At 37.4% G+C, this 27577-nt stretch overlaps 1 protein-coding gene and 1 long non-coding RNA gene across 2 annotated transcripts; both read right to left on the bottom strand.

Annotated features, from left to right (window-relative positions):
• Positions 1-6643: 6643 nt before the first annotated feature.
• LOC138335483 (uncharacterized) lies at positions 6644-7761 on the bottom strand. Its single transcript, XR_011210290.1, has 2 exons — positions 7610-7761; positions 6644-7329 (listed from the first exon to the last, which is right to left on the bottom strand). It is a non-coding gene; the product is annotated as an uncharacterized lncRNA (long non-coding RNA).
• Positions 7762-26225: 18464 nt separating this feature from the next.
• On the bottom strand, positions 26226-26937 carry LOC138334622 (uncharacterized). The gene is made up of 2 exons (XM_069283263.1): positions 26931-26937; positions 26226-26725 (listed from the first exon to the last, which is right to left on the bottom strand). Exons 1-2 carry the CDS (start codon positions 26935-26937, stop codon positions 26226-26228), a joined length of 507 nt encoding a protein of 168 aa, XP_069139364.1.
• Positions 26938-27577: the final 640 nt, after the last annotated feature.

Here is a 27577-nt window from a genome sequence, read left to right as displayed (position 1 = left end):
ATTAAGTCCACATCATATCGGAAGATGTCGACATAAACAGAAGAATATGTCGACTTACCACATGAACCTGCCCACATAATGATTCCAAGATAATTATGTAGAAAGTCGGTAACTCTGCGATTAATCGTGTTTATGCTCGGGTGTGACACCGACTTGTCAGTTATTGATGTCGACATCTAAACTAAAAGATGTCGACATCTGGTCATGAAAGTGGAATTCAAAGGCCATCCTTTCATAGGGCACTGTGTATATGCAGCAAGGCGCCATACAGCAGAGTTCGACGTTGATTTTGTTAATTCAGAAAAGTTTTTATATATTTGATTACAAAATTAAAAATTGTGATCCTGCACATCCCGGCATGCAGCTGTAGCCTGCGTGTACGTAGCTGTTAGTCCGAGCTGAGGAAGTTAGAGTGCAAAAGGACTCTGCTTTGTACAACGAATTTCCATCCTCTTGGCCATAATCATTTATTAATATGTATAACCGTGGGTTGAAAATTCGTTTAAAAGCTGTGTGTGTGCTTTGTGGATTAGCATTCGTACCAAGTCCATGTGGTACATACCGTACTATACTATATTACAATTATTTTTTCAAGATTTCATTTTTTTTGAATCACGAAAAATACCAGTTACGTAATTTAAAAGCCAAAAAGGTCACAGTACAGATACGCAATACCCATTTGGAAACCAGCTGTACTTGTTAGCTTGCCTTGTCCATATATATATACATAAATATTTACATCCCTCGATACACTTATATAAAGGCACAACGAATTTTTGTTACGGTCTTAATGGCCAGATTCAACCTTTGGGCTAAAAATCCTCCCGCGGGACGCGGTTTTAGCTCCAAACTCGGGATATATCTGCATCTATTTTTTGTAGTAAAAAGGTAGTAAAAAAAGTCACGTGCTTATACCTCATTCATGCCATTGGCCGGAATATACAATTGTATTATGGGTAACTAGTGATCACGTGATTGTGTGTTTACTTCCAAATATGGTGATAGTTTGCTTGCCATTTCTTCGGAGAAATTGATTTATTTGAAAATATTTAGACTCCAAAATGTTATTATTATTGCATGCATATCATTTTGACTTGCACATATGTATTATTTTACTATAAATAATGATCTGAAATGAGTTATAAAACTGTCATTTTCACGTTTTGTAAATAAATGATATAATAATTCAATAGGTCTAACCGTCTAATCAAGGATCAGCGAAGATCGGCTACTCCCGGCTAAATTCGTAGAATTCTAAATTTATATTTATATATATTATTACCTGCTTTAGGTTTCAGAACAAATACATGTACATATAACACAGAGAAAATAAGATCTTCTTCAAAAGGCCTAATTATGTATAAATACCAGGTCAGAGAAATCACTATATTTGGAAGTAAACACACACTCATGTGATCACTAGTTACCCACTAATACAATTCCATATTTATTTCGGCCAATGGCATGAATGAGGTATAATCACGTGACTTGTTTTACTACGTTTGACTACAAAGAACGCGTGTTTTGTGCCATTATTGGGAAAATCCCCCGCGGATCGTGGTTTCATTTCCACCATTTGAAACAGAAGGCTTAGAGTAGACTTTGATTGTGAAACATTGATAAATTAAGATTACATGTTGTGCCATGGCAGATGACAAAGTTACGGAGCCCGCGAAGGGACATGGAAATATATTTATTAATCCGTGCACACGGTTTGTCAATCCGTTCGCACGGATTACTAATCCGTGCACACGGATTACTAATCCGTGCACACGGTTTACTAATCCGTGCACACGGTTTGTCAATCCGTCCGCACGGTTTGTCAATCCGTTCGCACGGATTACTAATCCGTGCACACGGTTTGCCAATCCGTCCGCACGGTTTGTCAATCCGTGCACACGGTTTACTAATCCGTGCACACGGTTTACTAATCCGTGCACACGGTTTGTCAATCCGTTCGCACGGATTACTAATCATTGCACACGGTTTGTGAATCCGTGCACACGGTTTGCCAATCCGTGCACACGGTTTGCCAATCCGTGCACACGGTTTGCCAATCCGTGCACACGGTTTGTCAATCCGTCCGCACGGTTTACTAATCCGTGCACACGGTTTGACAATCCGTCCGCACGGTTTACCAATCCGCCTATAATTAGACTAGATCTATGCACTGGGATTACTATCTTCACTGGACAAGGGTTCAATTCAATACTTAGGGTTAACACGGACTTGTATTAAGGATTACACGGTCATATAAGGTAAGGACATGCTACTTTCTCTTATCTAACCTTTTTGGTCAATTCTTTGTATTATTTTGTTAGGGAGAATAGCTGTATTCTACTTCTTACTTCGTGTTAATGTAATCAAAATGATGTGAGAAAACATACCAGGTGTACAATTGTCACGTTTTTCTTCGAGTTTAAACGACGTTCTTATTCTTATTCATTAATAGACAATATTGTTAGAAAATGTGGTATTACAGTGTACTGTCTGAAGTTTATGCAAAATATTGTATTTTTTCTGTTACAGTTATGGATGACGGATGTACATGTATGCCATTGGACAAGCGATATTTCGTCAAATATATCCATAGAATCGCTTGATTAAAAATCATAACTTCAGTTTTGATGTGGAATATGTGCATTGGTCATTGGGATAAATCCTTTAAGTCCTTTTAGCAACCCACAGTTTCTGCAAGCTTAAAATACCCCTATAGATATTATCCACGGTGATACAACTGGCTTAATAAACTGTTAAGTACAGTGCAGATAATTGTCAGAAATAATGAATGATCTTAGTTCCTGACCAATGAAGGGACTGTCTTCACGGATAAACTTAAAATAATTGAAATGCGACGTATTTAAATTTAAAGTAATCCTGAAATTTTGTGTAAATACAAGTGAATATAAGACATCGTTTTAAATAGATGGAACAACGTCTTAGAATGTGACGTGACAGTCGGGGAAAACTGTGTACCTTCGATATATGAGTAGTGCCTTATTATGCCATAGCCATCGAAAAGCAAGTTTCGAACAATTAGGGGCAGCATGCCAGCTGACGCCTGATTCACAGGGATATGAGAATTAGTTATACTTTATATAATCATGGACACACCAGAGTGCCCACAGACCATTTTAGATGTTTTAGAGGCTAGATTTAAAAAAAATAGGTAAAAATCATACTCTATAGTTTGGTATCAGTATCTTAGTAACTCGGGCTACCTTGCTTGTCGGGACATTACTGGGTTGTATGACCGATTGGGGGCCCTACGTACGCTTTATGTTGTCATTATTCAAGAATGCTACATATGTAATATCAATACCTATAATTCATTCTAAAGTTAACGTAGCTATCATATTATTTCTAAACGCGTGCACAATACAGAAGCCTAAGAATTAGTTAAAGGAGAGTTGCCAAGTGGTTCAGATGTCCTGACATATTACCACAAACCTCTGGATCGCGAGTTCAAAACTTTCTTCCCTATGTATACAACTGTATACAGTACAAAGAGGTATGATTTTTACCGATTTTAATCTAGACCCTTAAAACATATAATATACATTGTCATCCAAAAGGTCTATTACAAGTGTCTAGATTCTGTATAAAATAGTTCTGACAAAAATCCATGTGTAACAAAACTTTTGGAGGACAGTGTATGTCCAATATTACGAGTTTAAGTACATATGGACCATCAAGTCCCTGTGGTCAAGGATTACGTCCTTATAGCGTCGGAACAACCAACTGTACTGTATTATTAAAACAGAGGAGTATTAGTTAGCTATTGAGTTCTATAATTAAAGCCTAGGTTCTCATATAACACTAGATAGAACAAAAATGGGTCCTTCTGCCTGTCAGAAAACATTTTTACTTTTGAAATTCATAATTAGCCAGCCAATCAGCGGCCGGGTTAAATTTTATCCTGGGCTCGTATACACAGGGGCCATTTCGAAGGTCTTTTTTCATTTAGTTGGTTGTTCCCTACTGTGGTTCACATCGTGTACAAGAGAAATCGCTGTAGTGTTTGGTGTATAGATAGGAGGCTGCGAAGAATCACTTCATATTATAGATTGACGAAATACAAGCACGAGTTTCATGTTTTCCCATTATTCAGTCAATATCCTATCTTTAAAAAAGCACATCATAATTTCTACAACATAACTTTTTAATCTTTACTCAGGGGCAGGGGGGGGCAGGGGGGCAACTGACCCCCCCCCCCCCCCCCCGTTCCCCAGGACGGGGGGGGGGGAGGCAAACATGTCTCCCCCCCCCCCCCACCCCCCTTCGCCGACCGAAATTTTCTAAAAATGCTTAATTGAAAGAAAAAAGGGTCCTCCTGCACATTTTCGTACTTCATTCTAGAAAATTTTCCGCTGCGCGGCGCATTTCCTAAAACGTTCAAGCACGTAATGTCAATAATGTCAAACCTTAAATAGTAAAACTTCAATACACACGAACTAGACTAAAAATGTCCATCAAGGGATTCTATGTACTATTTAAAAATGTCTCTTAACAGATCAATCTGTTTATATGTTTTAGCGAGACAATTAATTCATTTTTTTTATGTTACACAACAATGTGCCGATGGTGTAAAGCCGGTGTATTCGGATCGAGTAGGGTTGCATAATATTATGACGACACAATTATCATATCTAAATGCAGGTAGCTTTAAATCGACAAATACCATGTTAAGAACGCTTTATAACCATTAAAATACATCGAAAAACTCATCTCAGCTATTCTAAATCGTAATTTTTTCCCGGGGGATACCCCGCACCCCCTAACACCAAATTATCGCGGCTTTGGGAGCTCGCAAATTCATCAAAATGCATCGTAAATCTCATATAAGCCATTCTAAATCGTATTTTTTTCCCGGGGGGACCCCCGGACCCCCAAACACCAAGATCTCGCGCTTTCGAGCGCTCGCAAAATTATCAAAATACATTGTAAAACTCATCTCAGCCATTCTAATTTTTTTCCCCGGGGGTCACCCTCAGACCCCTAAAACACCAAAATCTTGCGCCTTCGGCGCTCACACGCTAATTTGGCCAATTTGCGTATTCGTTAATTTCCTTTTAGCGACCCCACTGTCTATAAATGTGTACAAGGATTAAATTTAATGATATATGAAGAATGTACATTAATCTCCTCCTGTAGGTGCGGCGGCGGCGGGGGGGGGGGGGGGGGGGAAACAAATATTGAAGACCTTTGCCCCCCCCCCCCCCCCCATTACGTTTCATCTTCCTACGCCACTGTTTTGCATATACAGCAATAATGACCATATAATAATGTAGAAAGCAATGTCATTTACAACGGCTAACAAACCAAAACCAAATCTGACGCCGACGCCAAGGCGATTCCACAAAACAAGGAATGTGTACCTAAATACTCTATGGTGTTTTACCAAATTCTGTAAAACATTGCTGCACACAACGATGTGTATCGTACATGTATATATTTAAATAAAAACATATATTTGTGCCTTTCTGCGTTAATTAAGTCATATGTGCCTGTATATAAAGAATAACACAGTGCTTGGGATTTTAAGCACAGGTATTCGTCACATCTCCTCTGTATTCGCCAATGTTATCCACTCCTACTTGAAAGTACTCGCACCTCATGTTTCGAAATTTGTTACAACGCTCAGCCGAAAAAGTTCAAAGAATATTATAAAAATAACATTGAAGCTAGTCCGAACTGTCTTTATAATGGGTTTCCTTCTCAAATGGGGATTTTGGGACAAGAATAGAGTGTGAATATATATGGATAAAAAAATAAACAAAAAATTTGGCTCCGTTATTTCCATAAATTGAACTTTTTAACATTGCATAATTTATGCTTACTGAAGCCTTCAGTCATATTACCAAACTTGATATCGTCTTTAGACGTCATAGTGTCAGATTGGTTCCCAGTCGTCAGTAAGCCCAACACAGGGATCTGATAATTAGTTACAGTTTATAGAAATACAGGTTACAAGAGTCGTTGTTGTTGAATACAGAATATATTCCACAGGGTGAGTTACTTGTTAAAAGTTACGAGCTTGAACTCGAGTATGGAAAACATTGTATGACCTGTGTCTACCACAATACGTTTTAAAGGTCTAAATCTTACATTTGTTTTATACATGTACACCATGTAGAGTATGATTCCAGCCGATTTATTATATAAATCTATACAACGACTGAAAATGGTTATACATGTCTATAAACTAATTAATTTGCAGATGCTTTTGAGCTCCAACATTCGGACGAGGACAACTGTACAATTTTAAAAGTGAACGAATCCATGTACAGGTTGATGTTAAGAAACAAACAATATATTGTGTCCATTTAATACTAGATTATTGTACATGTATTTCACCACTATATTAAGACGGACCATGTTACAACTCATTTAAATATTACTAATGTAAGTATTTTCATATGTACAGATCAGCATACATACACTGATTTTATACATGTAACAAAAATGTGAAAAAGTAGCCAAAACAAATCGATTTATTGTGATAATCAATCAACTATCATTTGTAAAATAATGAGATACATTTGTGTATCAGTCAGCGTATATACATGTTTTTTTTTTATTAAAGCCAACAATAAATCCATGGAAAATATCCCGTTTGACATAAAACCCCAAAACATGTATCTTTTCGAAACACCTTTTAATTAAAAAAAATTGGGAATATAAAACGATACTGATAATTTTGTAGAGTTGCAAAAGTTATTAACACTACATTTATCATCATCTTCTGAACAATTTAAATAAAATGTTCACCTTCATAACGTTAACGCGGGTCGTCTTATGCTTTCCGCCTCGTTCTAATCACCGTGCGTTAGTTGACTATCACTGCGTCAGACGAAAAAAACAGCTCATTTTTAAAGAAACATTTTTTTGAATGGCAGTGTTTATTGGTCTTTGGTCCAATTAGTGACAGTCGCGCGATGTCTTTCACCTTTGAGTTCGAAACCTTTGTGGAGTGGGGCAGTTGTCAGGATTTTGAAACATATCGATGGTTTTCTCCCAATACTCTGGCTTTATTTTTTCTCTCGATAAGACTCGTCCTTACATAGCCCTGTCTGATCTTATCCTTGATCACCAGACGAGCGTGACATTATTTTAAGGACAATTAATAATATGGTTAACTAATCAATGTCATATTTTAGATAGAGCCATTTTAGCATCACATTGAAACACAGTCAACCGGTATTCTTCTTAAAAACTTTGGCATCGTTTTACCACCAGTATGTCGTCTCTCCGTTCAGTTACACAATAATATTTGACTACTTTTTCCCGTAATGGAAGCACGTGTCTTTGTTTTTGAATTGCCGTCAACTGGAATATAAAGTAGAAATTGTCTATTAGATGAAGTACATATACACATGCATTGTGTATATTTTTTAATATTACTCTTTACACTGTGATCTAATTATTTAAAATGTTAACATCGACTTTTAGGCATACTTATAACAAGTCGTTTACTTCATACTTACAAATTGAAAATAATCGATAATCTGTATGCATCAATTAAAAAGCACATTAAACGTTTTGTAAGATACATGTTTATATGTCTCCATTGTATTATCCATTAATTAAAACTGTAGATTTTCCTTACCTCATGTTGCCGCCGTGCCCTCTATAATCAATTGACTCGAAGGTAGTCGATGGTTCAATGTTCAATGTACACGTCACGGTTTGATAATATATCAAATAGACAAACCGTGTGCACGGATTAGTAAACCGTGCGGACGGATTGTCAAACCGTGTGCACGGATTAGTAAACCGTGTGCACGGATTGTCAAACCGTGTGCACGGATTGGTAAACCGTGCGGACGGATTGGTAAACCGTGCGGACGGATTGGCAAACCGTGTGCACGGATTGGCAAACCGTGTGCACGGATTGGCAAACCGTGTGCACGGATTCACAAACCGTGTGCACGGATTCACAAACCGTGTGCAAGGATTAGTAATCCGTGCGAACGGATTGACAAACCGTGTGCACGGATTAGTAAACCGTGTGCACGGATTGACAAACCGTGCGGACGGATTGGCAAACCGTGTGCACGGATTAGTAATCCGTGCGAACGGAATGACAAACCGTGCGGACGGATTGACAAACCGTGTGCACGGATTAGTAAACCGTGTGCACGGATTAGTAATCCGTGCGAACGGATTGACAAACCGTGTGCACGGATTAATAAATATTTTTCCATGTCCCTTCGCGGGCTCCGTACAAAGTTCATGTATATATACTCGACAATTACTTGAAACATCATCTAATAAATTTGTGTTGAAATTATAATTGATGTTGACCAGGAAATGTACCAGTCTTAATTTTGGTTGAATAATGCATGGAAAGTGAATTATTCAAACACTCTGGATATCGAATTTTTAATCATTAATTTCTTTTGGACTCGGGACTTTTTGGGTGTGTAATTAGGGGAAAGTTGATAACTTTTTATAATATATGTACCCTTATTTTCTTTTGTTGATTTACGGACCCTGAAAGATACGGATTATGCGGCTTTAACTTTTCCACTTTGTGGAAAATCCTTCAAATCGGATTTATCTCCCTTGATTAAAATGACAAACCATGTACCTTTGCTATGTTATAAAGGTTTTTTTCATTTTTTTTTAAATTCAATAATGAATGCAGATCAAATATATTAATCAAATATGTGTATTAATTTAATTTGAAACATGTTTGTTTTGCTGAAAATTTGCAAAAAAAAATAATATCAATACAAAATATTCATGATTAAAATTTGATTGTTGTTGTTTTTGTACTTGCTGTAAAATGAGTAAAACCGTGTTGTGGAGAAGAAGTTTGTTAAAATTTGAATTTTTTTACAAATGGATGAGAGTTGAGAATGTCTAGCAGTCACCTGAATTCCGATATGCACAGTTATGAATAATGTTTAACTTTTAAACAAACAAATAAATATGTCTCCTATGTAAACTATGGTTAAGACCCTATCCCCTGGGGAAAATTCCGAGACCCAAGGGCCATGAAATTCACAATATTGGTAGAGGGCCTTGAGACCTGCCATGTAAGCACATAAGCCCGTGTTTCTTAGTATATGTGTACATATGTATTAGATTCCCAAAAAGCTAAGTGGGCTATGCGGAAGCTTATAACTATTTGTTTGGAAATAATATGGAAAATAAACTATGATATGATAGTATTGCTAACAATTTCAAATGGTGGAAATGAAACCACGATCCGCGGAGGATTTTCCCCATAATTGTACAAAACACGCGTTCTTTGTAGTCAAACGTAGTAAAACAAGTCACGTGATTATACCTCATTCATGCCATTGGCCGAAATAAATATGGAATTGTATTAGTGGGTAACTAGTGATCACATGAGTGTGTGTTTACTTCCAAATATAGTGATTTCTCTGACCTGGTATTTATACATACTTTGGCCTTATTTTCTCTGTGTTATATGTATATGTTCTGAGCCCTAAAGCAGGTAATAATATATATAAATATAAATTTAGAATTCTACGAATTTAGCCGGGAGTAGCCGATCTTCGCTGATTTTAGATTAGACGGTTAGACCTATTGAAATGGTCAATTCGTATTATATCATTTATTTAAAAAAACGTGAAAATGGCAGTTTTACAACTCATTTCAGTTCATTATTTATAGTAAAACAGTGCATATGTGCAAGTCAAATGATAAGCATGCAATATTAATAATATTTTGGAGTCTAAATATTTTCAAATAAATCAATTTCTCCGAAGAAATGGCAAGCAAACTATCTCCATATTTGAAAGTAAACACAAAATCACGTGATCACTAGTTACCCATAATACAATTGTATATTCTGGCCAATGGCATGAATGAGGTATTAGCACGTGACTTTTTTTACTACGTTTGACTACAAAGAACGCATGTTTTTACTACGAAAAATAGATGCAGATGTATCGCGAGTTGGGAGTTTAAAACCGCGTCCCTGGAGGATTTTTAGCCCAAAGTTTGAATCTGACCATTAAGACCGTAACAAAAATTCGTTGTGCCTTTATATAAGTGTATCGAGGCAGAGATTTAAATAGTATTTCTCTGATCGAGGGATGTAAATATTTATGTAGGCCAAGCTAACAAGTAAAGCTGGTTTCCCAACGTGTATTGTGTACCTGTACTGTGACCTTTATGGCTTTTAAATTACGTAACTGGTTTTTTTCGGGATTCACAAGAAAATACAACATAAAAAAATCTTTTTTTATTTTTATTTTCATTCATTCTTTTAATATAGTATAGTACGGTATGTAATACATGGACTTGGTACGAATGCCAATCAACAAAACACACACACAGCTTTGAAACGAATTTTCAACCCACGGTTATATATATATATTAATAATTCGTTGTACACTTCCTTAGCTCGGGCTAACAGCTACGTACACGCAGGCTACAGTTTCATGGTCGGGATGTGCAGGATCACATTTTTTTTTTTTTGAAATCAAATGAATAAAAACTTGAATTAACAAAATCAACGTCGATCTCTGCTGTATGGCTTTTGCTGCATATACACAGTGCCCTATGAAAGGGTGGCCTTTGATTTCCACTTTCAAGACCAGATGTCGACATCTTTTAGTTTGGATGTCGACATCAATAACTGACAAGTCGGTGTCACACCCGAGCATAAACACATTAATCGCCGAGTTACCGACTGTCTACATAAATATCTTGGATTCATTATGTGGGCATGTACATGTGGTAAGTCGACATATTCTTCTGTTTATGTCGACATATTCCGATATGATGTCGACTTAATGCCTTAACGATGTCGACATTATTAAGTCGTAAGTCGGCAAATCGATGGCAGAAATATGCCACCATACTTTGGCAAGTATCAAAGCATTCTCTAATGTGCATGCTACTTACAAGAAAAAACATCGACCATAGGACACCACCCTGAAGAACTCAATGTTTGCGTAATGTAACTTGAGTTGCTTTTATTGACTTTGCACTCGGACCATATTAACACAGGTCAATTATACTTGGATGTATCATAATTAGCCAAGCCTCTCTTAACCACAAATTGATCGCTTTGAGAAAGATTATTATATAATTATGATATTCATTTCGTAAAATGAACACATGTTTTATGTATTAGGAATTTCTAGACCCAGAAATACTAATTGTGTACTTTTCTTTTGCAAGAGTTCCATTATATTAAATGTCCACTGGAAGTATCTATGCTACAGCATTTGATTACTATTGTATGAATTACTGTAGTAAAAATGCACAATCAAACTTTCGAGGGTTAAATCTTGCTGAATTCCAATAAACAAATTTTATAAATAAGAATATTAACCATTATATACGTTGTGATGCAAGCAGATGATCAAAATAGATGAACTAATTACCAGAAAGATGGGGCACAACACCTTATCTGTTCTATAACGCTTTGGACTAAATGAAAGTTTTAATGATTTTTTCTTATCGTTTTAAATCAAATTCTTTATTAGATCTTAAATTAAGGTTATTGTTTGATGTACTGCACACATAACCTATTACAGTAATTAGTAATAATAGATAATATTTCGTCTTATCATCCGTGTTCTCTTCAATTCTTCAAATTGAATAATAAGTTTTAACCGATTAATAACACAATATTTTGTAAAGGAGATTTTACAATATTAAGTTAATATACATGCACATTTGTCCTCTCTGTTACTGTTCATTGTACAAACATTTTTGTTCTGTGTTCTGACAATATCCTTTGTTTTGTTAATATTCAATTAATTTAATATTATGATTTCTGGTGGCATATTTCTGCCATCGAGTTAATCAAGGTTGACTTATGGTAACTTGACTTTTACCAGATGGTTATGTTGGCAAGTCGAGTTATAACATGACTTGTTGAGATATTTATATCGGTAAGATGAGTTTTAAGACGACAAATCCACATATTCATATTGGAAAGTCGAGTTACACTATCGCGACTGACTATCGCGGATCTCGTCGTAATAAGGTAAGTCAATTTTCCAGGATGTAAGTCAACATTCCGTGATGGAAGTCGACTAGCCGACATAAATATCTCAACAAGTCATGATATAACTTTTATACTGTTTTTGGGTTTGGTTTGGGTTGGGTTTGTTGGTATTTCTGAAATTAGGATGGAGACAGCCTGTTAAGTTTCGTGTATCTTTATTCGATGTTCCAGCTGTTAGTGAGAGTCAATACATACAATCATACATAATATTTCATGTTACTGATATACAATATAAATATATCAATCACGAATTAAACCAATTAATGGACTTAATTACAATACAATGAAAATACATGTAGAAAAGGACAGTGTCAATTATATATATGACTGACAATAATAAAACAAAATAATTATAAAAGGGGAAATTAACTAAGTAGAGCTGTACTGGCTTAGCAGTGAGGGGTCGATGCCAAAGGATTAATTACCAGCAACAAGGAGACAATTATTTAGGGACACAACCTAATTTTAAGATTTTGTTTATCAAATAGTTTACATGATTGAGTATTAATGATAAATAAATTGTTATTGAGTTGATAGTTAAATTCTGAACAATATGACAAGGTACAAATAAGTTTACATATGACAAAGAGTTATGTTAAAGTTATTTACATATACATGTACTAATAATGAGGTAGGGTTTCATAAAACATCAGAACAATTTAATTTTCACAAAGTATAGATAATGTATGTACACATTTACAAGTTACAGGATATGATATTTAAATGGTTAATTCATTTAGAGCATTGAAACATTTAGATTGTATGGTTTTAGTTATAGATATTATCAGGGTTGATTTTGTTAACATTAGCACAAGCATTTAAGTACATGTAATTAGATTGTATGGTTTTAGTTATAGATATGATCAGGGTTGATTTTAGTTAACATTAGAACAACATTTTACATTTACACTAAGAATCTTGATAATTTTACAATCAAACTAAATCTGGTCTGAGAAATCAAAGTCTGTTATAGGTCTGTACAAAGTATTACATTTTTGTATTTACCACTACATAAAATAATGACAAAAACATATACTAGTAATAATACAAATGTTTATGATTATTTAGGTTTATAATTGGCTACTTATCAGCTATAGGTGACAATACATAAACCATTATTTAAGAGTATTTTAAGAGATGATTTCATGGATAAGCTTATTCTAAGCTAACAATACTTTAAAGCGCATAATCGCAAGTACGACAATGTATCTCGCTAAATCTCTATGATTTTCAGTATTTAAACATATAATCGTTATAATCACAATTGTTACATAATTACTTACATTAGCCATGTTATGGGAATCAAAATAGAAAGTTCACAGCTATGTTATTGAGTTACAAAATGGTCTATCAGCCATGCGTGTAGACTTTGTAGCGCGGAAGTTATGAATTGCAAAGGGGAATAACTCCATCTAAACTTATGGAATTTAATCTGTACAAAGATGCGGTAACAATACTAAATATTTGATTGATCTAAATTAAATATAAATTTTAAAGAAAACATGGTTTGAGGTTACATTTTCTTAGTTAAAATACAGGATATTAAAGAATGACTCTATCTTAACGTTACGGATTCTTTTTATCTAAAAATATGAGATTTGGAGCTTAATTATGGATACAACCAAAAATGAATATTTGTACATCGAAATTCAAGGTTAATTACCGCATTTGGTATTTTGAAAAACATTAAGTTAAAAAAAGATTGTTAGAGGGAAAATACAATTACACATGTACATTTAACACAGCTTATGTTGAATAAACATGATAAAATAAATGAACACACGCTGTACACAGTTAACAAGTTAATAGTAAAATATACAACAAGTTTGATATAGATTACATAGATTACAAAGAAATGTAGATAACGTTTTCGATATGATATAAAATGAAATATTCTTACCTGAAATTAGGATGGAGACAGCCTGTTAAGTTTCGTGTATCTTTATTCGATGTTCCAGCTGTTAGTGAGCTTTGGGAACAGTTACACACAACTTATCCAGGTGTCACGTAATTTTGATTGGTCAAAACTGTTTCGGAGTTAATTAGCGCTATGTAACAAATGCAGCGATTGGTCATCGTATAGCGTGGGTTCTTAAGGACCTAAGGCATACAATATCCTTACTAACCAGGTGGTTATGTAAGTTTACCTGAGTCTAAAGTGGACATTAATTCTTTAACAATAGATGACACCTAGCGTAAAAAGCTAGTTCCGGGGTATTGATTGACATTGAGTGAATAGATTTACTTGAGGGGCCGAACCGAACAAAAAACCGGAATGCTGAGTTTAGATAATTGTATAGATATTGACAAGTATAAGGTGATATCTAGCTGTCTTGAACAATAAAACACTTAAGGCGCTATACCACAAGGATTGTTAACAAAAATAGGGTTTTTGGTTAAGATATATGGAGTTAAAAGATAGCTATTTTCAGAAATAACTTTATTTATATATATTTTAGTTAAAATGAAAAATGGTATGAAATATCAGTATGATATAACTCTACAGGTCGACATAATTATCTCGGCAAAGTTACGTTACATAACTCGACCTAAAATAACACGATGGCAGAAATATGCCACCATAGTATGATAGATTTCCGTTAAGTATAATACATTTCAAAAGAGTTAACAATGGGGAAAAATATAATTTTTTAACAATTTTGAACATCGAATATCTTACAAACACACCAAATATTCACAAGCACTGACTTCAGTTTTCTATATTCAAAGATAGTGGTTATTTCATATGATTTGCGCATGTGTAACAGGAAGGCGACAAGTCGACAACACGACAAGGCGACAACACGACAAGTCGACAACTCGACAACACGACAAGTCGACATTTTACCGCGACAACACGAGATTCTGTACGCGCTAATTAGCGTGTTTGAAATGTCGACTTGTCGTGTTGTCGACTTGTCGTCTTGTCGTGTTGTCGACTTGTCGCGGTTCGAAAACGCGACAAGTCGACATTTTAACTGTTAAATCTCGGGTTGTCGCAGTTTGAGACCGCGACAACTCGACAAGGCGACAACACGACAAGGCGACAACACAAAAACACGAGATGGCCGTAATCAGCCACCATAAGGAGGTGATATATTTACAAAAATGTTTTATTTTTCCCGTCGCGATTGAATGAACATGGGTCGGAGAGCCATCCTACGTTCATCCTTACAAAATTTACCTACTCTATCATGGACAATATTATATTTACGCTACTGAGAGTCATCTACCTCCCACGATATAGTACTAGAGCGATCTGTGTATATGTACGCTCTTTCCCATAACACGGGGTCCTGACATTGGACCTTTCTAGGGTAGTTCACTCTCCTACAAATCGGTTAAATCAGACGCGTATATCCAGGAATTGAATTTCTTAGGCCAGTGAAGCCATTTCACGTAGTATTGTTTGTTTTGACCTTTTCCCTTTGTCTTCAAAATGGTTTCCACTTTCCACATGTCGTCGTCTCTGACTCCCACTTTCTGTAGTTCAGACTGGTAGAAAGTCCCTTTGATCGCGTCCCCATCATAGTCTTTGACTCTATATAGAGGTAGACCTCCTCGAAGTACTTTTTGAGAAATGGTAAATATCTCTCCGGTCAATCTTTGATCATATTCCCTTGTGAAAGGATTCTTCAAATGAGTCAATCTCACTTTATCTCCAACCTTGAATTTGAACAGTTTACGAGTCTTCTTCGTTTTTGTCAACACAGGTTGTTTTTTTCGGCCAATACATCCTCCACCAGATAGAAGTTTCCTTTGTTTCGGTTACATTTGCCGGAGCCATACCGATCGTCCGGTGATATGTCTGATTGTAGCTATTAGCAAACGACTGTAGTTTCTTTACGTACTCGTAGTTTCTATCGTGTGTGAAATATCTATACAACCTTGTTTTGATAGTCTTGATGACACGCTCGGCTACAGCAGCTTTGGTTTCGTTTTGTGCGTATAGATGCGTGATACCATATCGATTAAGTAGAGAGTTAACGTCCTTGGATCTAAATTCTTGGCCCTTGTCACTACGGATACGACTGGGTTGTCTCCCTTCGCTGAGAATGTCTTGCAGTGCCTTTGACACAGACGCTCCCTTCTTGTTTTTTTCAGTGGCCTCAAACCACAAGTATTTTGAGAACACATCAATCACGACAAGTATATAAGAGTAACCATCGTTTTCACTCTTAAATTTGACCCATGAGGTCAGCAGACCACTGGTCGTCGATGCCAGTTACGAAAATTTTGTTTCGTTTGAATGGATGTCGGAGTGCTCTCTGCAGGCTGTAGGGTTCTTGACGTTGTAACCATTTTCTTATCTTATATTTACTTATGACGTATTTCCCAGCTTTCTTCACGTATCGATACAGCTTGTCTGGTCCAGAGAAACTCCCTGCATTGGCGGGATTGAAGTAAATGTCTTTTAAATAGTCTTCCCAAGACGACATCCTTCTTCGTCGAGTGCTAAACTTTATAATGACGTCATTAAGAAAAAAGTCTATTTATATCAGTTTTCATCCTCTTCAGATTCTTCATTATCATCGCTATCTTCTTCCTCCTCATCTTCATCACCATCACCATCTTCACCATCCCACATCTCATCTAAGACATGACGGTTCTTTTTAAGAGCCATCTTGATTGCCTTGCGATCGTCATAACCATCGTCTATGAGCTCCGTGACATCGTTCATGACCTTTTCGTGGATCTTACCATTTTGTAGCTTAAGAATGGACATAATAATCGATCCATAATCTTTGATAAATTGAACCATATCTTTGACTTTCATCTTTTCCTCTGTTTTCGCTTTGGCTTCGTCATCAGACATGCCTTCATTTACGTATTTGTCATACTTTTTATTCCATTCTTCTTCGTTTACAGAGTTTGCTTTTGTCATAATGGCATTAAAAACCACGTGTTCTTCACTTTCATTTTCTTCGTCTTGTGATTCTAAACTCTCTAAAGACAACAATTTCTTGACCACTGGTTCATTCTCTTCATTTGATGATAGCTTCCTTTTTCGGGAATCATTTTCCGGACACCATTTCTTTACGTGTCTCTGTAAATCGTGAACGTCTTGAAACATGATACCACAATCGTCGCAGGCCGACATATTTTCTTGATCTGGTAATATCTGCTGCTGCTGCTGCTGCTGCTGCTGCTGCTGGGGTATACGTCTGCACGGTCGGAGTGTCAGTCTCAAAATGATTGGTGATGTGCTTTGTTGTTCCTTTTATAGACCGCTCGGAAAATATGTCATTGCGCATGCGTGATGATTCGGGTGTTGATGGTTTTAGATCGATGAGTAGGTAACCATATGGCTTATTAGTAGCCTCACTGAAATGTCTCATCAAATATTCATGATTCCCAGGATACATCTGTCTTGCAAGAGTCATGACCTGCTGTTTGTCGATAGGATTGTTGAATAGCACTAAGTAGTGACAATTCCTCCTCTGTGTTGGGTCCTTGTTATAATACAGGTTTTGATTGATAGCCAAAACGGACAAATTTCTGTGATGACTCCCCACCGTAAATAATTCGTTAATACGAGGATCTTTGTTTGCTGTCGACATGAGATCATCCAAGATCACCAAGTTTCTCACGTTTGGACTAATGAAAGAATCCTGGTCTAAATCCAACGGAATTCCTTGGATGAATTCTACCGCTGGTGAAACCGTTGCTTTGATGACATCATAAAGTGGCTGCCACCGTTTGTAAAGCCATAAAATACGCTGAGGAGGTGGTGATAGTTTTGTCATACAAGATTGAAGCAGTGTTTTGACAAAATAGGTCTTCCCACATGAGGTCGGTCCCGAAACAGTTGCGGTAAATGGATGTTTAAATACAAACTCTTGATGCTGCTGCTGCTGCTGCGGCCGACGCTGCTGCTGCTGCTGCTGCTGGGTATTGTTCTCTCCTTCCATATGTTTATGTTTTATGTGACGTTTTAAGTCATGTGGCCAGATATATTCACTAAAGCAAATTTCACACTGGTGCTTTATATCGATGTGTTCTCATCGACGGCCAGATTACAAAATGAGAGTTTTACAGTTTGTCCCTATATATACCGTGTCAATTGCATTGTGGGTAAAAATAACTCGACCAAATATGATAACATTTAATATTTATAGTCCCTGTTAATGAGACGGAACACAAGTCAGGGACCCATCTTGTGCCCATCTGTACAACAATCTATAATGGACAATGTATATTTACAAATAGTCGAGAGTCATCTACCACCCGATAGATGGTACTCGAATGATCTGTGTATATGTACACCATTTCCCATCACACTATGTCTTGACATTAGACCTTTCTTGGGTAGTTTACTCTCCTGATATTCTCCAATGCCCGTATGCATAACTAGTGATGCCATCGGCAAGCAAATATCGTTTGTCGTCGAATGGCGAAAGGCCTCAATTGGTTAGAGATACATTAAAAAGTTGATGTTTATAACTTTCTGATCTGGTTCATTTTTGACATTATGATTTTCTTTTGCAGAAGGCATTCTTTGTAGTGCTCGAAACGGGAATTGTTTTCGATGACATATTTTTTTATGCCTTCCGCTTTTTTCGATTCTACGTTTGTTTCTAACAATTTCCCATCTCTTTCTTTTTTACAATTGTAAGTGTAGGCATACATTTTCACTTTTAATCCAACAAAGGCATGAATCGGGTTCCCAAAGGTTTCGTCCTTCATTTTCCCTAATACCTTTTTGTTTTCCGTGCTGTAGAGAGGATGGGATGTGCAATATTCTGAGGTGTCAAACAAATGTTTGTCTCCCGACATATCTTGATAAATGTCCTCTGTCCTGATGACGTAGGCCAAACTGTCGGTATCGGTAAAGAGGAGACGTGCATTGCATCCATATTTTCGTTTCATATAATTATAATGAAAGTCATACATCAATGTTTTAGAGACATCGAGAATACTGAATCCCACGTATATGGGTCGGTTCAGATATAGTTTTGATTTTAGCATGTGGACACCAACCAAATCCTCCGAAAAGATCCTAAACTCGTGGAAAGTTGGTTTACATGTTAATTTCATGGCCTTCTTCTCGCTGTTGACGAGTTTGACATCCATTCTCTTCCTTAAATTTTCCATGGTCTTCCAAAAAACGCTATCATTAATCAGCTTATAGAAATCTTTCTCGAAGCTGTTTCGCGATTGCTTCCTTTTTTTGGGTGTTGTAATCAATATAAGGCTTCAGCCAAGGCGACTGTTTGAACGCTAATATTCTGTGAACATTTGTAAGCTTCATGCCAAGAGAAAGATATTGCTTTAGATTTCGATAATGTATGACATACTTCTCCTTGTTTTTGAGATTTGGTATGAGTTTTTCGGATGAATGATAATGATCTAAGCAGTCATGCTGATTTCCGCAGTCTCCTAGATCCCGCCATAATGTTTTACTGTAGTATGACAAATCATCCTTGGGTAGGGATTGAGACATGGCCCATCCATACAAATTGTTTGCATCTAAGTAGGTGATGTATTCTTTTGGTTTCATTGGATCATAACCTGGTACGTATGGGTTGTTTGCCTCTGCAAACCGATGACTGATCATGGATATACCCCCTCGCAAGCCTTTTTCGATAAACAGATGTTGATCGATGTCTGTGAGTAGCTCTAATTGAACTCCCGTCATTTTCAATGCTGCTTGCCACGCTAACCCAGGGGCGGTGTAAAAGTGAGCTGCATCGAGCCCGTATGACTCCAGACATAGATTCCTAAAGTTCTCAAACACATCGGCGAGCCCGAGCACATCAGTTAGCACGTAGAGATCCGAGTATTCTCCAAGACAAGATTGTTTATTCTAAATGTTTCCTTCCCATACTCGGAGAGCGTGTTCATACTTTTCATCAGATATGTCTTCTCCAGTCAGACTGCTCTGCTCCGGAATGCTTCTTTTGGAGGTAGACTGGCTTCCTGAAACCTATGCGGACCATCGAAATAGTCATAGGGGATACACCTGTTTTTGTAGGAGAAGTTTTCTATATCCTCTTCACACAAAAATGCTGCTGTGTCAATGTGTTCAAATTTTTTCACCTTTTCTTTGAACACGTCTGTAGCGGATATAGTCGGGTCAGATTTAGGATCTTTGACATGGAGAAACTTCACGATGAGTTTTTCTTCATGATGTCCCCATAAACTGAAAACTGTCTATGAAGTCCATACAGCCCATGGAGAACGAAATGTATTTCTCCATATTGTTGGGCGTATACATTTTGAATCTCTTTATCACACACCTTTCCAATGGCCTGCATGATTAGATGGGAATCGTAACCGCGTAAAAGTATTGTGAAATACAACCGGAATGCGTCCCGTGAACTTAAAGTTGATGTTGCACTCGTTGTGAGCAGCTCCAAAAATTTCCGTGCCGTGAATCTTACAATGGACAAGTTGGGGATAGACACCCATTATGTCCCTCTCCATGCGTACCGGTCATTGGTGTGGTTACAAATGGTCCCCATTTTCCTCACAAACACTTCCGTCAAAATGTGACAGTTAGTTGCTTTCATCGAAGGCTTGCCAGTCAGTCCCCGTCATATCCATTGGCTCGACGTGTTTGAACCTTTTGCTCTATTTCTTCCTGTTCTTGTTTAGCACAAATCCCTTTCATGCAACAAACCTTGTGAGACCATGACACATCTGACTTCTTCTGTAGTATCACAGGTTCCTAAGGTTGATGAGATCTATGGTATATCGTATGATGTTTGACTCTGCCAGTTGAATGGATTTTTCTGATCCCATCAGTCAAGCCTCTAAAACATGATAGATTAACCTGTGATGTTCTAGTTTGAAACCGATTTTCTATGTAATGCTGGTCTTTTACTCCAGTGTGGACCTTAATTCTTTCTGACGGAATGACTCTGACATCTTCCTTTCTCAAATAATGCGGCGACTCTGGCTTAATTTCAGTTAGCTTTGTGCTGATCCATATTCCTCCAAGATGTTTATTCGTTTTTATAAAGTTTAATTTTTCGAGTGAGCTTGTGCCATTCTGACATCAGTATGTAGGATATAGTCAGACTTGTCTACTGAATGTTCTTTTGGAGGTTTCATTTTTGAGTCCTATGCGGACCACGAAATAGACAGTTACACCTTTCTTCTAGGACTAAGTTCTATTGTTTTGTAAATCAATGCAAACATTAGTCAAAAAAGTTTTTCTCTACTTTACACGTCACATGATTCAAACAATTGATTGTCCCCATAAACAAAACTTCTATGAATTAATACAGCCAATGGAAAATGTTGACTTTCGTCACTATCTGCTTATCAATAAATTTTTAATCGACATTTACCGGTCACAACAATGGTCCCTTACTCTGTCCTCACCTAACTCTTTTCCACAAATGTGACAGTTAGTTGCTTCATTGAAGGCTTGCCAGTCAGTCCCCGTCATATCCATTGGCTCGACGTGTTTGAACCTTTGCTCTATTTCTTCCTGTTCTTTTAGCATGCACTCAACAAACCTTTCCGTGACATCTGGTCCTCTGTAGACCACGGGTTCCTTTGATGTTTCTTGTATGAGCCCTACGACTTTATAGGCGAAGCTGGATGGTACATGATGTGTGGTTTTCTCCGTGTGGGATTTGCCTGGGTCGACATCACATCTCTTTATGGGCGCCTGGAATGACTCGAAATCCGCATATATAATGTAAGGTACCTTAAGCTCACATCCTTATAGAACAGCCATTTGTCCTCTTCTGTTGGTAGTTTTATTTTTTGATTGCCATGCTCTCGACAGTAGGATGTGTGATCTTCTAAAATTCTTTGTTTTGTAAATCCTTGCAAACAGTAGATACAGAAAAAGTGACGGTGACTGTCACTCTTTTGATTGTTTAACAGACGATTCAGATCTCTAATCCAACAAAAATGTGACTTTCGTCCATCTGATATCAACAATAAATCGACGTGTCTGTCAAACCTTTGCTTTGTCACGTGGATCGGGAAAAGCAAAACCTTTTTCGTATCCTAATACGCTGATGCTGATTTTGTTCATGGTTTCAAACTTGCTGATGTCGGCTACTTTGACGGGAAAAGTTATGCCTGTGAAATCGAGTTCATTCTGATGGATACTGTATTTACTGACTCGCTGGGAATTTCTTCCTTGGCCCGGTGTAAATGCAGCATGCACTGACCACATGAAACATTTCTTGTCTTTGTTTTTGAACGTTGATGATGGCATGCTTTGATCTCAGCTTGATCGGTAGAGGGATGTAGCTAGAGCCTTTAAGAGGTTTATAGCGGGCAAAGTGTATCTGAATTTGAATCACCCCTTGTCCAATGTCCAATTACTTCCCTGACGTTGGTATTCGATGAAGGAAATTTGCATCTTTCGGATAGATTCCTTCATACCTTCATCTATAATCTAATGGATTTAAAGTTATTTGACACTTTCAAACGGAAATGTGGTGTGACGGGCGCTCAACTGTTTCTCCTTTTGTTTGTGAGTCTATCTTTTGTATAGAAAGTCCACTTGACACGCACCGACGTTACATTTGCCATTGTATCTCCTTTCGGTCGTATTGTTGTTGTATAAAAGTAGTAGTTGTTTTTGTTGTCTCGGCAGGATAAGTACTACTTTAAAGGTTCCCCCGATTTCGCTTCTTCGGAGCATCATCATTCTGTTGGCTATCATCAGCTTGCTCTTTTATCTCGGGGATCTAAATAGGGTCGTTTTCTCCATGTTGTATAAAACAAAATTGCCGATAAAGCTGGTTTGACTTGTGACTCTCCAGGAATGCTTGCTAATGTTCATTTTCCAAAATGATTTTCCACAACGGTATGCTTTCGGAGCATGTATCATTTATGTCTCTGTGAGTCTATCATTTCAAGTCTTTATCGCACACGTTACATTTCCCTCTTATCTCCATGTTCGACCATATGTCTGGTAAGAGTTTTTTTTCTCAAAAGATTTGTTACAGTTGCAAGACCATTTGCCCGCCTATTTGCCTTTACATGTATTTCCATAGCTTGCTTAAGGTACTTGTCATTTCTTTTCCGTTTTTAAACAGGTATATGATTAAAGGACCGATGTATCCTTATGAATGCGTTGTGAGTCTATCTTTTCGCCCATTTAGTACTTTCATCCCCCACGTTACATTTCCATTTCATCTCCATGTTCGACCACATGTCTGGTAAGATTTTTTTTTGTGTTCAAAAGATTTGTTCCAGGATTATCGCATTAAAGGACCATGTCCTATGGCGTTCGTGCGAATATTAACACATCCTACTTTCACCAGTTTTGGCACAATGGGTCAAAATGAATTATTGGTCGGAAAGAGCTATCCTGGATATGATGCGGACAAACATTATACAAGCCCTCTTTCCGTTTATGGACTTGTACATCGCCCTAATCGTACATCCCCCCTAATTCATGATTGAACAAACACCTATTGTTTCAGGTACTATTAGAATTAGAATTTTATGTTTGATTAGCTCTACTATGCACGTGTTTTGTCTGATTAAAGGACCGGAGTCCTATGGCGTTCGTGCGAAGAACACGACTACTGTCACCAGTAAACTGGCATCACCCAATGGGTCCACATGAATTATTGGTCGGAAAGAGCTTCCTGGATATCGCGGGGACATGTCACAATTATAGCGCCCTCTTTCCGTTGTGGACTTGTGACATCGCCTAATCCAGTACACCTAATCCATGCGTGACAAACACCTCAGACTTTGTTAGTAATTGTGCTGAAACTTACCTTTTCCTCAGCTGTATATATTCCAAGGGTTCTGCTGCTTCTCGTTCCGGGGTCTTCTGCAGAATGAACTTATTACTTCATTTACGCCTGTATTTATACCCTCTCAATCACACTCCGTTATTTTCACGTAATTTGATTGGTTTGATATATTTTTGTGCAATTTTATTTTTCATTTTTTTAGTGTCATCGTAGTGGTTCGGACGTGTTTTTACATTGCTCTGTAGGAAATTATACGAATTTTATGTAGAAATACAAATTTCATATTTTAGACGACACCGGCTCTGTGAATCGACCCAACACCTGAGTTAGCTACCTAGGCTGTGAATGCTTAAAACCGTCTAGACCGCTACGCTACAGGGGCCGGATATTGACTAGGCTATTTAATTTTCTATGTATACACATGTGTGTGTATATACACATAAATAGGTAACGCTTCCTGTAAGCGGCCATTTGCAGTTATAGTGATAATAGTGTGAGCGGAATTTAATACGTTTAAGGTTTGTTATTAAAAACATTTATCCTCGACTATGTTAAGATTATACCTAAATACGTTTTACACAATGACTACATTTCGAGTAATAACGTATAACTATATACGAGGAAATGTAACCGATTTTACCGGCACATATATTCTTAATGTTTACGTGTATATAACTAAACCCGAACATTGTTGTATGTGAACACAAAGAACTTTTAGTTCGTGGTAACTTTTAAAACAACTTCCTATAGTTTTTTTATAATTTTACACGTTATCAAATCACATCTATATATTCATATGGAACTGGTTTAACAGTGTCACTATTTCGAAAACGTGATGCAATCGTATTCGCTAGAGCTAATCGTTGTACATGTATAGATATGTAATCGTGTTGAGTAAATAAAGCCATTGTTGCAGTGTTTTCTCTATTTTATATTTATAATTTAGGGATGTTCATCTTCAATCGTTTTTTTTTATGTTGTTTATGTGTGCCAACTCTGTGTTACTATAGTAAACAATAAACATCTTATTCAATATATATATGTATCATGGAAATATAATATTCCTGAAGGTTTGACCGAAACACGAATAGCATAGTTAATGAGTGATCATAATCGAAATTTACAAGGTAGTGTGTGACCTGGTTTAGTAGCCATTCTCGGTGTTGTTTACACAACAGGTTGAAACTTGTTTGACTATTTCTAAACGTGATGCAATCGTTGCCGTTATCAATAGATGGATTACCCCATGACGATATAAATAGATGGGAAAACCCATATCGATTAGAACCCCCTCTTCCCATGACGTCATCGATCGGTACCCCCCTCTTGAAGGGGGGTGCCATAGGGAGGTGCCAGGGGGTGGTAAGGATTATATAGGAGGTGCACTGGGTGACCCTGTGCCAAAACCGGTACTTTTGTACTACTTTCATCCGTTGCCCCCGTGACAATCATGTCATCTAGGATACATTGTACTCGAGGCACACCTTGTAGGACCTGGTCGATCGATCGATCTCTGCCAGATTGCTGGAGCAGATGCTATACCAAACACTAGCCTATTATACTGGAATAAGCTCCGATGTGTGTTGATGGTCAAATATGGCTCCGATCTTCTTCGCGCACTGTCATCTGCAGGTATGCACTTTTTTAGGTCTATTTTGGTGAAATTTCGGCCTCCTGCCGAGTTTAGCAAAGATTTTCATTCTATTTTGGCAGCGGGATCACTGGTCCCACATCAAGGACCGGATTTATGGTCACATTAAAGATCACGCAAGATACGATACTACCAATCACGCCCTTTGGAATAGGTACAATGGGCGTGGGCCCACTCAGAAATTGTCAACCTTAGACCAAAAATACCGGTTTCGACTAATCTGTCTATTTTCTGCATCAACTTCATCCTTCATGTTCAAAAGGAAACTTTAACGTGCTTACAGAAATTTTTGGGTTTGCTCCTTCCTCTGACCTTCATCCGTGCTGTAATGTACCCATTGAGAGTACCTAACTCAATCACTCTGAAGACTTCATGGGATATTTTCTTTAGGGTCAGTTTTTGATTTGCATGTACTGAAGAACATGGTTTTTCGATAACCTCCTGAAACATTCAACGTACCCTTTAGCATCATGCCAATAAGAGTATTTATATCACGGAGTCAGTCCTCTGCCCAACAATATTTTTTGGAGGACCTCTCATGCATCAACACACGAGCAAAATCTAAGTGCAGCTCCGTTGATTGTTTAAGCTCTAGCATGTAATCACTGGAACACCACCCTAGGAGGACACCAACTTTTTCCCCTGAATGTAGTTTTTGTTATTTTCAGATTTACTGAATTTTTTTCCTATCCTGAGATCTCTCTTTCCTCTTTGATAAATGTTTGATAGATGGTAGCCTCACTGATAATAGACACTGCTGATAAAGCCTTTTGTCGAGCATTCCTGCTTACCTCCATACTGTCCATTTCCGACTCTGATTCACTTTCATATTGGATTCTATGAGATGGAGCTCCCTTGTTCCGTGGCTTTCCCGACAAGCATGCCTTCTTTATATGGCCTTTTTTCCCACACTTATGACAAATGGCATCTTTAAAATAGCAATCTTGGGGTTTTTGTGTGTCCCTGTACACCTAAAACAACCATTAATCTTCTCAAATTTCTTGGTAACTGGGATTTTCTTAGGAACTGGTTGTTTCTCTTTCCGTATTTTGTTTACAGGTGCCTTTACATGTTGCCTCTGCAGTTCTACAGCATCCTTAGTTGCTGTTTCGATAGCTATCGCGACCTCTAACGCCTTCTGATATGTCAAATCAGCTTCCGTCAATAGTTTCTTCTGTATGTGTTCTGCTTTCAGTCCACAAACGAGTCGATCTCGTAATGTATCGTTGAGAGATTCTCCGAACGAACAATTTTCGCTGAGTTTTCTGAGAGCTGCGTTATAATCTCTAATAGATTCTCCCTCCCGCTGATCGCGCTTATGGAAGCGGAAGCGTTCCGCTATCACCAACGGCCGCGGCGAGTAATGTTCCTGCAAAATCTTCGTCAAAACTGGATATGTTTTGGTTGCGGGAGGTCATGTGCGGTCAAATCACGCAACAGCCCGCAAATGTCCTTCCGCCGATCAGACTCAGGAGCGCTGGGACTTGTTTTTCTTCTTTTATCGTATTGACAATAAAATATTGATCTAAACGTTCTTTATAGGCGTCCCACCTTTCTATGCTTTCATCGAACGTATCGATTCTTCCCACTTTACCCGTCATACTGGCGTATTGAAGTTTCACAAAAATCCGGCACCGACACACGTGGTGCGAAAAACGAAATCTGCCCAGAACAGCAAATACCTAATAGTTCATGGGTTTTGGGCTAATATTGTTTCAAATCGACTCTTACGATATTAGTTCGTCGTTTCCTTCATAGTTTGTGAAGTTTGTGTCATCCTCGTCGCCAATATGTGGTGTATTTGCCACAGTAACTCACAGGACATCAATAACACAGCTAACAAGCATGGCCGTCATGATAGAACTACTTTTATTGAGTCTTAGTATCATTGCGCAGGGTCCGGATGGGACTATTTCCGGAATGTATGATATTACATTTAGTTAGTAAATACACTACAAGTACATACTAAAAGCGGAATGAAAACGGACCATAGAAAAACATAGAAACATATAAGATTAAGTTCAATATTTTCTTTGCCTTTTCTCTGAGCTGAGCAATCTCTGCATAAAACTCTTTTTAATTTGTTGGAGCAAAAGTATTATTAAAACTGTTCGTTTGTACTAGACCTGGCTACCTTGCACTAACACAAGCTCACAAATTATAAAATGGCTTTCAACAGAACAATTAAAATTGCTAAGCAATATCATCATATCATTGTTTAATTTCCATATTCTGTCTAAT

Source organism: Argopecten irradians, chromosome 11 (genome assembly GCF_041381155.1).
Source record: "Argopecten irradians isolate NY chromosome 11, Ai_NY, whole genome shotgun sequence".
NCBI lineage: Eukaryota > Metazoa > Mollusca > Bivalvia > Pectinida > Pectinidae > Argopecten > Argopecten irradians.
Note: the sequence above shows the minus strand (reverse complement) of the source record. Positions and strands in the feature narration are given on the sequence as shown.